Below are 16,680 nucleotides of genomic sequence, written 5' to 3'. Positions count from 1 at the left end.
TCGTGACAGAGCCGAGCTCGCACCCTCCCAGGACACCCACGGAACAGAGAACCGGAGGTGTGGCGTGTGGGGGACAGAGGCCCAGCAGGGGAGGAGCGCCCAGTGCCTTGGGTACCCACGTGAGGGGAAGGCAGGGAGGGCCCAGGCCCCGCCCCTCCAGGGCAGCGCGGGGGCGCAGACCGGTCCACGCTGACCTCCAGAGCCCACAGGCCGTGACGCGGGCCCTCTACCTCCCACAGGCCCAGTTACCGTGCACTTGCCTTTCTCGTGAGTTCGGGCCCCAAACGTACAAACCAACACCCCAAACTTCCCGGCACATCCCAAACTGACCTCCTCACCCGCATCGCACCATGGCTTCCCCGGGCCACCCCCCACCCCCCACTACTCGACCCGGACCCTACAGAACTCCAGGGCAACGACCTAAATCTCCCCACCCCCGAAACTGCCCTCAGGGTCCACTCACGCGGCTCAGCTTGTGCTCTGTGCGTGTGCAGGCGTCCATGAAGGTCTGAGCGATGACTGACAGGGAAGCGTCCACCACCTCATGAACGTGCACGTCAAAGATGAAATGGGGGTTCTTGAGAATGTTCACCCAGAACCGCAGTGGTAAACTGAGGCAGAGCGACAGGGAGTGAGGGGCTGGCTGCCGAGACCCCGGAGCAGGGCAGGCAGCAGCAGGACGGAGGAGCCCCCACCTGTTGGTCTTCCAGATGTGGATGGTGTCCTCATCCGTAATGTCGTGTTTCTCGGCCTGCTCGTCCAGAAAGTCGAAGAAATACTTGACAGCGGGCGGCACCGCATGCCCAGGTGCCAGGACGCTCTGGAAGAAGTTGTCCACAAACTGCTGCAGCGTGCCCTGCGGGGTTGGGGCAGGAGGGGGGGGACTCAGCCGGGAGTGGGAGTGGGCGCCGGACCCTGTGACCGCCCCGTTCCCCCCCCCACGTTGCTCCGCCCACAGGCCCCGCCCCCGGTGTGACCGGCCACATGTTGCCCCGCCCACCCACCCCCCACCCCCCCCAGCAGCGCCCACCTTGACAGAGAGCAGGCGGGTCAAGTATATCTCGGTGATGGCCTTGGTGCGTTCCTTCTCCTTCACGCTGCCCCGCTTGGACTTGCCCTCGTCCACCTCCTCCGCTGGCCGCACCAGGTGCCACACACGGTTCTCCTCCTCCAGGAGGGCATGGCCTGTGGGGAGGTGGCACTGAAGGCCAAGACTGGAGCTCAGTAGCCCCCCGCCCCTCCAGGGCAGCACGGGGTGCGGGGGGGGGGGGGGGGGGGCAGACGGGTCCACGTTGACCTCCAGAGCCCACGAGGGCACAGGCAAAAGGAAGGGACTCACGCTCTCCGGGTAGATCCGGCTGGCTGTCCTCAGGCTGTTGGGAGACTCCCACCGTGGACAGGATGAGAGTGGCTCCATCCCGGACCTGGGGCATGCAGTCGTGAGAGCGGGCCCCCGGCTCCCCCCCGAGGCTGGGGCTGCCGCCCTCCCCCTGCCCAGCCGCCAGCACTCACGTTGTAGTGCATCAGGGTGTTGACACGCTTCCACCGGCCCTCCCGCTGAGAGGTCAGGTCCAGGTCTGACAGGATCTGGGCTGTGGACCCAGGACGCCACTCTGGGAGGACACAGCCCAGCTCCTGGAGCCCAGCCACACCCCACCCGGCTCCCTCTTGCTGTCCCTCCACCCCACCTGCCCACCCAGGGTCCCCAGGGCAGGACCCCGCCCCAGGGCACAGAGCTGGGTACACGAGGACCTTGCTCACCGAGGACCACGCTGTCAGCCTTAGGCCAGCGAGAGCAAGGCTGCGTGCGGTACACCTGATCGATGATCTTCTCCTTGACCTGGGAGATGGTGTCACAGTTGAGGACCTTTACCGGGACAGCATCGGCGCCTTCGTCCTGAACGATCACGCTCACCGTCTGCCGGGGGACGTGGGGTGAAGAGCCAGCGTGGGGGGCCTCTCTCTTGGCCACCGGTGTGGGAGCAGCCTCGGGCACCCCCGTGGTCACACCCTCCGGTGCCCCTAGAGCGGCCTGACCTGGCCTTTCCTCACAGGCCCTGGCTCAGCGGGACAGAGAGCATCACTAGCCACGCGCCACCTCTCGTGTGCACGTAGGCTCACCACCAGGCACACCTGGACGCCCCACACAGGGCTGCAGGGGACCCAGGTGCCCGGGAGGCAGCTGACTCGGGACACTCGGAGCCTCTCTGCAGGGACACCTCTGGGGCCCAACACCCACGGAGGGTGCACAAGCCCCCCTGAACTCAGGTGGGCCCGTGCGAGGCTGTGAATGGCATCCAGCGTCCGCTCCTGAGGCAGCCCAGGCCCCCCAGCTGCAGTGCTCACCAGGGGCGCATACTCCACATCATCCCCCAGCAGCCCCGTATCGTTGAGGGTGTATTTGGCCTTCTTCTGCACAGCATCCACTGGCCCCTTCTCCACCTGATGCTTGATGGCCTTGAAAAGCTTATACAGGGGCTCGCCGGCACTGTCCTGGAGAGCAAAGGGCAGCTCAGCCACGGGTGAGACTGGAGATGCCCCCCGGGCAGGTGGATGTTTTGGGGGGAGGTCGGGGAGAACACCACCTCACTCCTGCCCCGACCCTGGCCAGGCCGCTTAAACCCACCTTGAGGTACTGGTATAGGCAGATAGACATCCAATTGGACAGCATCCTTTCCACCACCGTCTCGGACCTGAACGTACGAAGAGATGTTTCCTGAGGGTTCCCTTACTGCCCCAGGGCCCAGCCGGCTCCTCCAGGCACCCACACACCCCTATCCAGGCCCTGGGTCCCTGACCGAAAGCCAGGGGCGCCACCCCTGCCGTCCCTCCGCTCTCCCTACCTGCACTGCACTGGCTACATCTGCTGACAAACTGGATACTGGACTCAGCCGGTGCCACCCCACGACCCTCCACCTCCACCTCCCACCTGGCGCCGCCCCCCCCCCCCGCCCCACCCGCGCAGCATCGGCTTGGGGTTCTTGGCCACCAGGTACCGGCCCACCTCCCGCCTCTCCCCCGCCCCACCCGCGCAGCATCGGCTTGGGGTTCTTGGCCACCAGGTACCGGCCCACCTCCCGCCTCTCCCCCGCACACACCCGCGCAGCATCGGCTTGGGGTTCTTGGCCACCAGGTACCGGCCCACCTCCCGCCTCTCCCCCGCCCCACCCGCGCAGCATCGGCTTGGGGTTCTTGGCCACCAGGTACCGGCCCACCTCCCGCCTCTCCCCCGCACATACCCGCGCAGCATCGGCTTGGGGTTCTTGGCCACCAGGTACCGGCCCACCTCCCGCCTCTCCCCCGCCCCACCCGCGCAGCATCGGCTTGGGGTTCTTGGCCACCAGGTACCGGCCCACCTCCCGCCTCTCCCCCGCACACACCCGCGCAGCATCGGCTTGGGGTTCTTGGCCACCAGGTACCGGCCCACCTCCCGCCTCTCCCCCGCCCCACCCGCGCAGCATCGGCTTGGGGTTCTTGGCCACCAGGTACTGGCCCACCTCCCGCCTCTCCCCCGCACACACCTGCGCAGCATCAGCTTGGGGTTCTTGGCCACCACGTACTGCTCCATGAGCTCCAGGAACAGTGTGCGCATGATGTCCGTGTAGTACTCCAGCTTCCCGTGCAGCGCCACCGTCAGCAGGGACGCGAAATAGACCTTGGCGCGGGCTGAGAACTCCCGCTGGCTCTCCAGGGTGTGGATGAACTGCGAGGGCCAGCAGCCAGAGACCGCCTGAGCACTTTGGCCCCGGCACCCGCCAGCAGCCGAGGCCCCGGCTGTCCCCCTCTCCTCCCCGCCGACCCTGCCCTGCAGCCCTGGCCCCACTCACAGTGACCAGGAAGGACTTGCTGTTTAGCAGGTTGGAGAACTGGTAGAGGGCCTGCTCCACCACTGGGCGCCGTGACTCGGGGATGTCCAGCCTGCCCGTGATCATCACGTCCTTGTCGCCGTCCTTGGAGGGCAGGAAGAAGACGCGGTCGGTGTAGGTCTTGTAGTCCAGCACGGGGATGCCCGCCTCATGCACGTCGTTGGTCTGGTCCTCCATCTCGATCATCAGGTCTGGGGGCGGGGGGCACGGTGAGGCGTCCCGGCCACGAGCCGCAGGCCACCCTGCCCACCTCTGCCTCTCCGGATGCAGCCTCTTCCAAGGCCATCCTCCCTGGCCTTCCAGCCCCCAAGAGGTCTCGGCAGCGGGCTCCCAGGGCAGCCCGAGGATCCCGCTGCCCCTAGCAGGCAGCCCTACCTGTGAACTCCTTCTTACAACGGTCCCGCACGCTCTCCTCCAGGCCCTCCAGCTGGGACTTGATCTTCTCGTACTCACGCTCTGCTTGTTGGCTCTTCCTCCTGGGGGCACAGGGAGGTTCCTGGGACCTGGTGGCCCTGAGCCTGTGTGTCGTGCTGGGTGTGTGTGGCCAGAGGGGCGGAGGCAGGAGTGGGCGGGGCTCACCAGTAGCAGTAGACGGACACGACGATGACGGCCACCATGGGCACGATGACCAGCGGCAGGATGAGGTTGAGTGGCACATCACTCACCCTCGTGTCATACTCCACACGGCCCAACACCCACTCTCGGGAGCCAAACTTCACCTGTATTGTGGACAGGTGTGGCTTCGCAAGGACCCGTGGCTGCCCAGCCTGCCCTCCTGCCCTCCCTCTGCCACCACCGCTCGCCCAGCCCGGCACCCGGCCAACCCGCACGCACGATGAACTCAGGCAGGTTGTGTGTCGTGTCTCGCTTCTGCCGCCGCTTGGGCGGGGGCTGCACCTCGGGGGGCTCGCAGTACAGGTCCGTCTCGGTCAGCGTCTTCATGATGCAGCGTTCAGCGCCCACGAAGGCCTCGGCCTCGTGAAGCGTCATCGCCTTGTTCAGATTAGTGCCCTGGGGGTTGGTGGGGGGACGGAGGTCACAGTCACCGGGAGGGCGTCAGGGCCGTGGAGTTGGGGCCGCCTCCCCCGCCGACCCCGGGCTGTGGCCAGTCCTCACCCGGGCGTGGATGAGCTTGTTGACCTGCTTCTTGACGCCCCCCGTGAAGTTCTCAAAGGTGGGGTCAGCCACGTACTCAAAGGCACCGGCCTCGGTCCTGAGCAAGGCGCGGTGCCCGTCCATCTGGATGAGCGCCGTGAGATTGTAGGCCTCGGGCTCCTCGGGGACCGCCGGCGACAGGAAGACCACTTTGGAGTCGTTGTGGAACATGTACTCCGTGCCCACAACCTGCAGGCCGAGGCCGGGCCGTCAGGCCACGTGGCACAGGCCCCATCCCTACCCTGCACTTCCCGGGGGCCCACGTTGGAGCCGAGTCCCCAGCCAGTACCGGGACTGACCGTCGTGGGCTGCAGAGGTCCGGCCTCCCGCCTCCGCCGCCAGGACTGCAAGGGCTCAGCGATGACCACCATGGCGAATCTCTGGATCAGGCTGAAGCCTTGCCCCGTGACGTTGATGCTACGGCCACCGCTGGGGACGGGAGGTGGGCAGTGCCTGAGTGGACACAGCTCGGCAAGCCAGCTCTGGAGGGGGTGCCCTGCAAAGCTGTGTCCCCAGCAGCTCCCCCTCCCCTCTGGGGGGGAGGGCAGGGCCCAGAGTCCCCGGACCCAGTGTGCAGTCAGTTATGGGTGCAGGTCTGTGTGAACGAGTGCTTGCTGCGAGGTTGAGCTCAGAGCACATGACCATGGGCACTGCTGCTGCCTGTCGGGAGTGGGGCGGGGCGGGGGGCCGTGGGGCCTGCCCCTCTGGGTTTCTAGGAGGAAGCTGATCTGGGGGCACCCAGACCAGCCCTAAGACATCCTCCAAAGCCTAAGTGGCGGAGAAAGCCTGGGAAGTAGCTGAAAGGGGTGGGGTGTGGTGTGTGTGTTTTGGGGGGGGGGGGGAGGGTCCCATGGCTGGCGGTGGAAGCGGGGGGCACCATGACCTCTCAGGGAGGAGGGAGGGAGGCCACACCTGACGAAGCTTCGCAGCGGTTCAAAGGCCCGTAGCACTGGATTCTCGCGGTAGGTGAAGACGACACCAGGGCTGGGCACACGGGAGCCCCCGTAGTAAATCTCTAGGGGCAGCTCCCCCAGAGCTGCCTGCGGGCCAGTGACGCACTGCAGCTGGGCCCCAAACTGTGTCCTGGGGGTGGAAATTGCTAATCAGTGAACTCGGCTCCAGGACCAACCCCAGCCCCAGGCCGCCTAGTGGGGCAACAGATCAGGCTGGCTCCACGGCCCTCTCCAGGGCAGACGCCAGGTCATAGCCAGAGAGCCCCAACCCCACCCCCAGGACCAGGGCAGACCACAGATTCACCAGCCTGAAGGTGACACCCACACTTTACAAGGGACGTCATTGAGGGTCACCCGCACGTCTTCCTCAGAGCCTGTGTCTAGGTGGGTGCCATTGATGGTCAGCGTGGTGCCGCCTGCCTGTGGCCCCTGCTTTGGTTCCACACTGAGGGGCTGGGGCTGCTACAAGAGTGACAGGTGCATTCGGGTCAGGGTTGGGGCGGTGGAGACCTGACTGCGTCAACTGTTGTCAGAGCTCTGCCCCACCCCGTGTCAACACGCAGCCCCCGACGGTCCAGAGGTCAGCAGCAACAGCCACATCCCACTCACGTCTGTCCCAGACTGCAAGACCCACGCAGGTCCCGGGGCCAGGCGTTACCTGGTAGGTGAACAGGACGTGGGGCGGCGAATGACCCAGCTTCCCATTGACATCCACAACGACACCGGCCGTGATGGGCATCTTTGCAGCGTCGATAGTGCACACGATCCTGGGAGAGTAACAGACGAGGTGGGACACTCTCGAGCCCCTCCCCACACGTCCGAGGCCGTGCAAGTCCCGTCCTCCTCCTCATCCACCTGGTCGCCTGGCCCCCCAGGCCAGGACAGCACAGGCTTCAGGTCGTCCACTCACCGGGTGGACACAGAGTAGCGCTCTGGCTCAAAGACGCAGTTCTGCTCGGCCACGGTGATCCTCTTGACGTCATCCGCTCTGACCCCCAAATTGGACCCAAGGATAGTGATGCGAATGCCCCCGCCCAGCGGGCCCGTTTCAGGATGGATCTGGAATCGGCAGAGCCCAGCTTGACCCGGCAGCGGGGCCAGGCTGGCGTGCGCGGGGGCCGGGGCCAGGCTGGAGCTCCCCCCTCCCCGCCCCCCCACAGGCACCAAGGGCTCACCCTGGTGATGACGGGCGGCGGGCACTCGGAGGTGGCGTTGCTGCACAGAGCCTCGTACACGCACCTGCTCTGCCCGCCACACCACACACACTTGTACACGGGGTCGGCGGCCAGGCACAGGCTGCAGTCGCTCCGGCCAAAGGAACAGTTGTAGAGAGTGACTGTGGGGACAGCAGCCGGTGGTCAGGGGCTGCCCTGCCCCCCTAGCCCCTCTAGCCCCAGCTGCCCGATCCCTACCCTGGAGTTTGCTATCCACGTTCTTGCCGTAGGACTTGACGTACAGGTGCAAGGGCAGCGTCTCATTGGCATCATGGGACAGCTGGGGGAACACGCAGGGACAGGCTGCACTCCCTGAGCCCACCCAAACCCAAGGGTGACCACGAGGGCCCGTGTGGTCCCCTCACGGCCGAGAGGCAGCGGGAAGCTGGAGCCTCAGAGATACAAAGGGTCACTCTGATTGCGCGGCGTCGGCAGGGACAGAGACACTCTAAGGCCACAAATGAATGGCTGGCCACCCCCCGTGCACCCCCACCCCCAGGGCCCTTCCTCGGAATCCAGCAGCTGGGCCTGCCTGGGGAGCCGCACCTTTGGTGTCCGAAAGAAGAAGGTTCCTGGTTCCTGTGTGCTCACCGGCTCCTCAAACTTGAGCAGGTCACTACCCACGTACAGAGAGGAACCCTGCAAGGCAGTCTGGTCAGGAACCCCAGACGGGCCCCCCCGCCCTACCCGCCCCTCCCTGAGCCCAGTGTTCATAGTGCTGGTGCCCTCTCTGTGCCCCACAACCAGCAGTCGGGCGCTTCCTGCCCCACTGAGCCCTCGGCTGCTCCCAACCACGGCCCTGCTCCCTTCTCACCAAGTGACACCCCAGCTGCCCAGCCACTCAGCACCTGAAACTCAAACCTCGCTGTCTCCTGCTCCTGCCTATGTTTCCAAGGCCCACAGGAATGTACCCCCGTCCTACTGGACCTCTCCACCTTCTTCTGTCCCCAAATATACGTAGAGCGCCTCCCTCACTGGCTGGGTCCCGAGCCAGGGGAAGCTTGAATGCAGACCAGGCACTTTGACTTTGGTTTTGCAGGGAAAGGGCTCTGAAGAAGCCCCGCAGACACTCTACCAGCCCCCAAGGCCCCCGAAGGGCCCCCAGGCCAGCACCCCACAAGCCCCGCTCCACCTTCACTGTGTCCAGGTTCTTGCCCTGGAAGGTCACATCCGTCTCGTGGTTCATGGGGATGACCAGCGGGCTGGGGTTCAGGAACTGGGGGCAGCTGTCCTCCTGGAGAGAACAGGGCTGGTCAGGTGCTGCCTGGCTGTGGCTGGGCCACCCAGCTCCCGCGAGGTGCTCCCGGCGCCTCACCATGTGGGCGGGGACGATGCCGGCCTCGGGGTTGGGGGAGGCCTCCCGACACTCGTGGTAGCGCAGATCCCACTGGCAGGTCCAGCGGTTGCTTGAGCAGGAGATACACCTGGGGGAGAGGGCGGTGAGGGACGCGGGGCCCCCAGCAGAGGCGGGGCAGGCACACGGGGCCAGTGAGACACTCACGGCAGGTTCTCCGCCAGGCTCATGGCCTCCCGGCAGTCATAGAAGGGATACAGGTGAGAGGTGAGGAAGATGCTGCCGCGTCTGAAGAGCAGTTGGATGTTTACGGCCACGTGGTCTGTGGATGGCACCCGAGGACGGCATCAGGCAGGGGCCTCAGAGCTCTGGGCCCGGCTGGCACGGTGGGGGCGCGGCAGCCCCGCCAGGAGCAGAGGCCGAGGGAGGAGATCCCAGCCTGTGAGCTGGCGGCGGGGGGGGGGGGGGGGGGCGGGGGGGGCGGGGGGGGGGGGCCTTGCAGGGGCTGGCCCACTGACGTCGTTTGGGCTCAGCCAGGCCTGCCAGCGTGATCGGATCTCGGCTCCTGGGCCAGCTCCCGGGGCTGGGTCCAAGTTGCTCCCCAGGGGCCTGTGCTGCTGAACCCTCTCTCTGTCCCAACAGGCACCGAGGGCCATGGTTCCTGGCCGACGTCTGGGTCCCTGACATGTCACTGTGTGGCCCCCGCCTTCACTAGCAAGCCATCCTCCGCTGGCCCACATTCAGAGCCCTGCAGCGGGGAGTGGGGGCCGACAGCGCGTGGTCCCCGCGCACACGGCTCAGGAAGCCCAGAATCAGCACTGCAAGCCTCCCCCTCCATCCTGCACCCCTGGGACTGCAGGCCCCCGTGACCCCACGGCACGCAGAAGGGAGAGTGAAGTGCCCACTCTAGTCACCGGACGGGGGCCTCACCTTGGCCAGGCGGCGTGCCAGGAATGCTACTCGGGGAGTTGCATATGATGGCGTCGCCTTCCACACGGGCCGGGTGTGGTGGTGAGTCACCAAAGAGACACAGCAGTTCGTCGTCCTCACTCAGGGCCGGGAGAGGGCTGACAGACAGCTGCACCTGGGGAAAGGATGTGGGCTCACACCAGGACCCCTCCGCCCGCCCAGCCTTGGGGCACCACGGCCCTGTCCTCAGGCGGGAGTATGATAATACCAGGCTGGCTCTTCACGTTGTCCCCAAGAGCCCCAGGCCAGTGGAAGCCCCACCTCTGCCCAACACCGACCCCCTATCCCGCCCCTGCCACGCACCTCGCCCTGGGCCCGGCGGCTCATGTTCTGTGGCTGGGCCCCAGTGATGGCTACGCAGGACTCGTCACGGCTCCACAGCCAGTGGCCGTGCTCCTCAGCCCGTGGGCACTCGGCCCTCCTGGTGCATCTACAGGGACGGGGGGGGGGGTGGGGGGGGTGGGGGCTCAGTCCTGGCACCAGCCAGCCACACCCCATGCCCCCAGCGCAGGGCTGAGACTCCTGGTCTCCCGGGCACTCACCGTCCCTCGACGACACACCAGCCGCAGTAGGGGTCCTGGGAGCTGTGGCACTGTGTGCAGGTCGTGTAGCTCAGACACTCCTGCACGGGAAGCCGGAACACCTGGGCCAGCAGGGCAGTGAGGGGGACTACTGCAGTCACAGGCGACCGGCCAGCAGCCACAAGCACCTGTCTCTTGGGCCCTGGACTTTCCTGGGACCACAGGCTTGATCCCACCCTTATCTTTGAGCCTAAAAGCCTGATACTAACTCGAGGCTCACCGACAAGCGTCCCGGAACAGCTGCCCTCCAGACTCTGAATGACCCTGTCCAGTGGCTACAGCTGGCCCAGGTGATGCGGAGCCCAGGAAACCATGGGGATCCAAGCTATGGAGCCTCCCTATGCCAGTTCAGGCTCTTTAACTCCGCACCCCGAGAGAGGCGCCTGGCCAACCTCGGTGCTCCCGAAGGGCTCTTCTTATACTGCGGGCCCGGCCCATGTCCCCCGCCGCCCAAGCTCACAGGGCTGCACGGGGTCCCTTGCCACCCTGCCCACCCTTGGAGGAGGCCCACTCAGAGCACCGACTTGTCCCTTCCATCAGAATGGGGTCAGGGCAGGGCCGCAGACAGGGAAGGCACCGGAGAGACACGGGATCAGGACGCTGCCAGGAGCCCTTCCCGCCCCCCTCCGCACCTCCCTCCACACCGCCTGTCCCAAGGGCCCGGACCAGCAGGGCCCCTTCCCTAGGGGCTCCACAGGCCCACCTTGTCCTGGGTCAGAGCGTAAAGATTGGCCAGGTCTGCAGACAGCACCAGGTCCCGCTGGATCCTCTTACTGATCTCCACGAGGATGGAGCCGTACTCCGAGGAGCTGCCATCCGGGGCAAGGTACACCTGTGGGCACGAGGGCAGGTGCATGAAGATGGGGGGCCTTGTGCAGACGGCCCCCGCCAGAAGCTGCCCTGCCCCAGCCCCAGGCCCCACCTTGAGGACCCGGCCATCTGAGGTGCCCAGGAAGGCAACAGTGTGGCCATTCTCCGCGGTCACCATCACGGCCGTCAGGTTCAGGCCTCCACGCTGCAGCACGGCTGTGGCTGTGAGTCCGTCTCTGCTGCCCAGCGGGTAAGGCAGGTGCTCAGAGCCACACGGGAAGCTCTCACTGGCGCCCTGTGGACCACAGCGTCAGCGCTGGGCACAGACCCCCTCGCGCTAGAGTTGTCTCCCTGCGAGGGCTCCCAGCACATGTGCCCCCCCCCCCCCCCCGGAACAAGCGCCATGCCAGCAGGGACGTGTCACTGCCGCACGCCCCTGACACCCAGCGCGGGCCTGGCAGGGGACGGAGCGAGTGATCAGACACGTGGAAGAAAAAGGCGGCACCCGACCAGAGCGACGCCTCGCACACGCACCCTCGCGAGCTGGCGGGACGCGGACACACCGACAAGCCCCACATACCAGCCCGTGGCCTCCACACTGGATCTCGCCGTGGAAGGGCTTGTAGAAGGTGTCACGGCCCGCCTCCCGGGTGCCCGTGTAGCAGGCGTTGCGGCTGGCCTCCATCTTGGCGTGCACCTCGTCCAGGGGGAACAGGCAGAGGCCCGCACGGGGTCCCCCGCCGCTCCGGCCGTCCCTGCTGAAGACCGCGTACAGCACTCTGTCGGCGCTCGGCACACCCACGGAGGCCGCCAAGCAGGTGCCGAAGGCCGGGGCCTGGGGGTCGGCGGGGTCAAGGCACCGCAGGTCTGTCTCCAGGTAGGAGTAGTAGAAGGGGTCTTGCTTGCACATTCGCGCCAGCAGCGTGCGGTTGCGGGGCGGGTGCTTGTCCTGCTGGTTGAAGACGAAGAAAACGTAGAGGCCGTCCTCGAAGGCGGCCACGAACTGCTGCGTGTTGGTGGACAGGTAGCCGGCCTTGTAGGTGGCGTGGTCCGTGTAGGCCTCGAAGGCCTCCCTGCCCTCAGTCCGGTCCAGCAGGCGGGTGCTCACGATGATGCCGTTGTCATGGGGCCCGTTGCCCTTGCCCACGAACAGAACCCTCTCGCCACCGGGGCTCGTGGCACTCACCAGCCCCACCGTGGCCACACTCTCGTCATTGCTGGCCACGAAGGACTTCTCGCCGCTACTATCCTCATAGAAGAGACGCACAGAGATGTTGCTCAGAGCACGCAGGGCGCAGATGCCCTTGAAGAGGCTGCCGCACTCGATGAGGCGCTTCCCGGGAGGGTCGAGCAGCAGCAGCTGGTTGACGTTGTCGGTCAGCACGGCCTCGTGGCACTGGCTCGCCTCGATGGGGGGTGTACACTTCTTGTTGTCCAGGGCCGGGCCCGTGGCCGCCCGCTGCTCCAGCTGGAGTCTGGCACTCAGCTGGTAGAGCGCGTTCACCGCCCCCACGTACACCACGCCCGAGGCCTCATCCACAACCAGGTGGTTCAGCTCCGTCTCGCTTCGGAAGAAGTCCAGCTTTCGGGGCCGCAGGCCCGCACTTGTGCCCACGAGGCCCAGGAGGGCCAGGGCCCAGAGCTGCAGAGACATCGCCCCCGGCACCCTGTGGGAAGAGACAAGGGTCAGCGGAGCCCCAGCCCGGAGGATCCACCTGCGCACGGGAAGCCCCCGCGTCACGGGCCCCTCCAGATCCCGCCCGAATAAGCGGAACACAGGCCAGAGAGAGTCAGGGCTGTGCAGCACTCCCCCGAGAGCGCCCGGTGGCTTCTCTGCCTTCCCTGTGTCTGGGCAGGCACGCCTGCCCGCCTCCTCTCAGAGGAGACGGTCTCCCGGACCGTCTCAAAAGTCTCCCCTATAGGGGCGCCTGGGTGGCGCCGTCGGTTGAGCGTCCGACTTCAGCCAGGTCACGATCTCGCAGTCCGTGAGTTCGAGCCCCGCGTCGGGCTCTGGGCTGACAGCTCGGAGCCTGGAGCCTGTTTCCGAGTCTGTGTCTCCCTCTCTCTCTCTGCCCCTCCCCCGTTCATGCTCTGTCTCTCTCTGTCCCAAAAATAAATAAAAAACGTTGAAAAGAAAAAAAAAAAAAAAAAAAAAAAAAAGTTTCCCCTATAACGCAAACTAACGAGCAGGGTCCAGCCACCAGCACTGTGTGCTCCGGGCAGGGTGAGGCAGCCCCTGCACGACTGTGCCCCGACCTCCACCTCCAGGTTCTCAAAGCACCCCCTCCAGGAAGTCTCTCAGGCACTCACGCACGTGCCCTCCCCCAACCCGAGGACCCCAGAGCTCCAGGCCACGAGCCCTGCCAAGTGCCGCACACGGGCATCTGACAGCAAATAAGGAGAAAAGGAGCTGGAACCAACTGTGATCAATGAAGGCACACCCTTTTTTTTAAGTTTATCGTTTTTTCAGTCATCTCTACCCAGCGTGAGGCTCAAATACACACAGACCGAGTCGCACACTCTTCCGAACGAGCCAGCCTGGCACGCGCTTATCCACATTTGCCCACCCCTGCCTCCCCACCCACCTCCCCTCCAGAACCAGCAGAGGCGCCAGCCACACTCCACCCACCCTGCCCATGCCCTCCCGAGGACAGACACACTCAGAGACACTGGGACGAGTTTCCAGACACCACCAGCTCTCCGAGGTGGGGACACTCGGAGGCGGCAGTGGGGTGTGTGCTGCCCTCACGGCCAGGGCAGGCCGAGTCGGTGCGCAGGTGTCTCTGAGCACATTCCTGCACATACACAGGCCTATGCCCCCATCGACGTGTAGAAGTGTCCCCAGATTAGGGGACCCAGAACGCACGTAGTTCTCCCTCCCCACCTCAGGGACACAGGGATCTCGGGGAAACTCAAGCCCCTCTGCCTCTAGGCCTCTTCCATGTTGGGAGGGTCCCATATGCCCCGCCCTGGAGACCCTGCTCTATCCTGGTCAGAGTCCCCTGTACTGTCCTCTGCCGGCTCCCTCACAAACTGCCCTCTCTGGATGCATGCTGGGGCCCTTGCCCTCGAATCCACTGGAACCTTCCCTGAGGGCACCTGTGCCTGGCATGACACCTAGAGCAGTCCTGCCCACGCCACGTGCGTTGAGTGGAGCCAGACCCAGATGGCGGAAGGCAATGAGGGGCCCAGGCCCCCCGTCTCCCAGACGCCCGTACCGCCTACTCCTGCATGGTCCCAGACGCCCGTACCGCCTACCCCCGCATGAGGGGCCCAGTCTACCCCTGCACAGGCAAAGGTGGCTGCTCTTACACACCACACACCTGGATATGCTGGTACTCCTCTGAGAAACAATGACTTTTCCAACACCCTGACTTGCCCTGTGTCCTGTCCGTCTCTTCCAAGAAGGCAGAAAGGGATCTGCTCTGCTCCTTGGCCAGGGGAGACGTGTCTCTGGAGCGCTGACTTTGTGCAAAGCTGTGCTTACTAGAATAAGTTGGCTTTTTCGCATGGAATCCGTGATTCTGCCATCAAGCTAACTTCCTTCTCTGCTTGGGCCGCTAGGAAACCCCTGACCAGGCTGTGGCTGCTCTCCATCCCCCCTGCAACCCTCTGTTCTGAGTAACCGCAGCCTTCCTCAAACGTCTTGAGGAAGTAAAACCAAGAAGAAGCAACCGACTGACAAAACCGTCTCTCCCTCAGAATCACTGCAAGGCTTGGGAAGACACCACCTCTCTGGGGCAGCCACTGCCTCTGAGAACCCCCACCTGGTACTGGCAAGGGAAGTTCTCGCCTGGCCCCTGGCAACCCCAGATGCCCTCCTCACCGGCCACCGGAAGAGAAAACACCCACGGGTGAGCTGGAGGGGGTCCACAGGGGGAGACTGCAGGGACTTAGGAACCAGCCCCTGGTTGCTGGGGGCAGAAGGCTGGGTAGTACCAGGGAGAGGTGAAGGTGGTTCAGGGCAGGGCTGTAGAAGAGCCAGGGTGACCCCTGATAAGGGTAGCTAGACTGGGGAGACTTTAGTCAGTTAGGATGTCACAAGCCCTTGAGGTCATCCCACTGAATGGCAGGGGGTCCCCCCCCAGCACAGACTCCTCTCTGGTCTCAGCTGCCCATCTGTGGGGAGAGGAGATCAGGGTTTGGGAGATGCCCCAGACTCTGAGACCACACAGACCCAGGCGCACCAAGAGGCCCTGAACGCTTGGGCACCAGCTGGCACGGTCACTGCCGCTGGTCCCTCCCTCCCTCCCTCCCCGGGAAGGAAAGGGCCTGGGCTGGAGGACCCGCCCCCTCGCCCCTCCCCCGCCCCCACGCTTAGGGCCCAGTCTGGGCTCAAAGTCCACTCAGTGGCGCCGGCTAGGGCGCGGGCCAGGATGAGGGCCAGGGCCAGGGCGAGGGTGAGGGCGAGGGCGGACTTCCTAGCCCCTCAGTCTCGTTGCCAGGCTGGCCCTCCCCCACCTGGCTCCCCGCTCACCCGGAGTCCCGCTCACCCGGAGTCCCAGAGCCCCTGGCCCCGCTAGGCTCCCACCGGCCGCCTGCCGAGCCCGGAATGAATGGAATGTTCCCGGGGCCCAGGGAGGGACTGCGGGCGGGCGGGGGTGGGGCGTGAGGGCGGGCCCGGAGCCCAGGCCACCCTGGCAGCAGTCCGGATGGATTCGCCCCACGTGGACCCAAGGAGCCCAGGGCCCCTCTACTGGTCTGGACCAGGGCTTGAACACTTAGCTGACCAAGTGGGGGAGCTCTGGGGCACCCCTGTTGTAAAAAAGCTTGACTCAAACCCCAGCCCCTCCCTCAGCCCTGCTAACTCACAGCCTTGGGGAGACCCAAGAGGCAGAGGGGTCACAGTGCACAAAAAGAATGCTCCGGTCTCTCTCCGGTTCACACCCATTTGACTAGTCCATTAGGGCAGGAGCCCAGCCCTGCCCTCTGCCCCAGGGCCCTGCCAGGTCTGGGACACCATACCTGCTCAGTAGCACTGTGAGTCACCAAGGAGAGCTGGGCCAGACCCAGGCTCCCTGCCCCAGGACCCCTCTGGGTGGTGGGCAAAGTGAGGCTTAAATCCCAGAGCTGCAAACTTAACCCCCACCCATAACAAGCCCAGGTCACCTGGGGTGGTAGGAGGGACTTGGGTCACACTCCAGAGGCCGCAGCTCCCCTCCACTTCCCGGCCAAACAAAGCCTCAGGTGACCTGCCAGGCCAGGTCCCGGAGCAAAGGGTGACCCACCTGACCAGGGAGCTCAGGCCACTGTTGAGGAGGCACCAGGCACAGCCAGCAAAGCTTCCTGTGGCTAGTGTTCCTGGAACGGGCGCTTCCTGTTTTGCAGAGAGCCCCAGGACCCCTGGCTCACCGGGGCTGCCGGGGATTTCCTCAAGGGCATCAGACGGCCTCCTTCCTGGCTAGGGTCCAGAGGTGCACTTCCAAAAAGTTGCACAAACTCCGGCCTGTTGTTGGCCCAGAAAATGTCTGGACGGGCACTCCTCCCCCAAGCCCAAATTCCCAGCCTCAGTGTTCAGAACCCAGCCCCCTGCCAGTCTCACTGAAGAGCCCACCCTCCCGAGGAAAGCTTGATCTCAGAGAACTGGGGCGGGGGGGTATGTGTGCTGGCAGTGGCCCCCACAGGCAGGACACTTGGGTCTGCGCAGATGTGTGCACACTGGGCTCAGCCAGACCGGGGCCTCAAGGTCACCCCCACCCCCACCCCGCCCCGTGGTCAGTAGAAAGCGCGTCTAACCCCATTGCCTTCCCCAGGTGGGGCCCAGCCCCCACTCACCGAGGCTCCCGTAGTCCAGCTCAGTGTCTGCTCTGGGCCAGCATCAAGATTCTCTAGGAAGCA

The 16,680-nt window shown here is 65.4% G+C and overlaps 1 protein-coding gene across 5 annotated transcripts in view; it reads right to left on the bottom strand.

Annotated features, from left to right (window-relative positions):
* Positions 1-16,680, bottom strand: part of PLXNB2 (plexin B2) — a 29,475-nt gene that overhangs the window by 1,683 nt on the left and 11,112 nt on the right. For 2 of the 5 annotated variants that reach the window (XM_058740907.1, XM_058740908.1), the window contains exons 2-33: positions 16,618-16,670; positions 11,423-12,509; positions 10,955-11,137; positions 10,736-10,864; positions 9,994-10,094; positions 9,755-9,881; positions 9,413-9,566; positions 8,690-8,804; positions 8,504-8,612; positions 8,321-8,422; positions 7,735-7,827; positions 7,387-7,468; positions 7,150-7,310; positions 6,885-7,033; positions 6,633-6,741; positions 6,300-6,436; positions 5,934-6,104; positions 5,321-5,450; positions 4,983-5,210; positions 4,701-4,877; positions 4,446-4,585; positions 4,242-4,342; positions 3,828-4,057; positions 3,522-3,703; positions 2,627-2,693; positions 2,347-2,493; positions 1,762-1,918; positions 1,513-1,613; positions 1,340-1,424; positions 1,031-1,185; positions 696-856; positions 464-611 (exon numbers count right to left, since the gene is read on the bottom strand). In XM_058740907.1, coding sequence (XP_058596890.1) covers positions 464-611; positions 696-856; positions 1,031-1,185; positions 1,340-1,424; positions 1,513-1,613; positions 1,762-1,918; positions 2,347-2,493; positions 2,627-2,693; positions 3,522-3,703; positions 3,828-4,057; positions 4,242-4,342; positions 4,446-4,585; positions 4,701-4,877; positions 4,983-5,210; positions 5,321-5,450; positions 5,934-6,104; positions 6,300-6,436; positions 6,633-6,741; positions 6,885-7,033; positions 7,150-7,310; positions 7,387-7,468; positions 7,735-7,827; positions 8,321-8,422; positions 8,504-8,612; positions 8,690-8,804; positions 9,413-9,566; positions 9,755-9,881; positions 9,994-10,094; positions 10,736-10,864; positions 10,955-11,137; positions 11,423-12,496 — 5,205 coding nt within the window. In that variant the 5' untranslated portion in view covers positions 12,497-12,509; positions 16,618-16,670. Of the gene's footprint in view, positions 1-463; positions 612-695; positions 857-1,030; positions 1,186-1,339; positions 1,425-1,512; positions 1,614-1,761; positions 1,919-2,346; positions 2,494-2,626; positions 2,694-3,521; positions 3,704-3,827; positions 4,058-4,241; positions 4,343-4,445; positions 4,586-4,700; positions 4,878-4,982; positions 5,211-5,320; positions 5,451-5,933; positions 6,105-6,299; positions 6,437-6,632; positions 6,742-6,884; positions 7,034-7,149; positions 7,311-7,386; positions 7,469-7,734; positions 7,828-8,320; positions 8,423-8,503; positions 8,613-8,689; positions 8,805-9,412; positions 9,567-9,754; positions 9,882-9,993; positions 10,095-10,735; positions 10,865-10,954; positions 11,138-11,422; positions 12,510-16,070; positions 16,096-16,617; positions 16,671-16,680 lie in introns of those variants that run through there. The other 3 variants (XM_058740910.1, XM_058740906.1, XM_058740909.1) reach the window with 3 other exon arrangements.

This window comes from Neofelis nebulosa, chromosome 8 (assembly GCF_028018385.1).
Source record: "Neofelis nebulosa isolate mNeoNeb1 chromosome 8, mNeoNeb1.pri, whole genome shotgun sequence".
NCBI lineage: Eukaryota > Metazoa > Chordata > Mammalia > Carnivora > Felidae > Neofelis > Neofelis nebulosa.
Note: the sequence above shows the minus strand (reverse complement) of the source record. Positions and strands in the feature narration are given on the sequence as shown.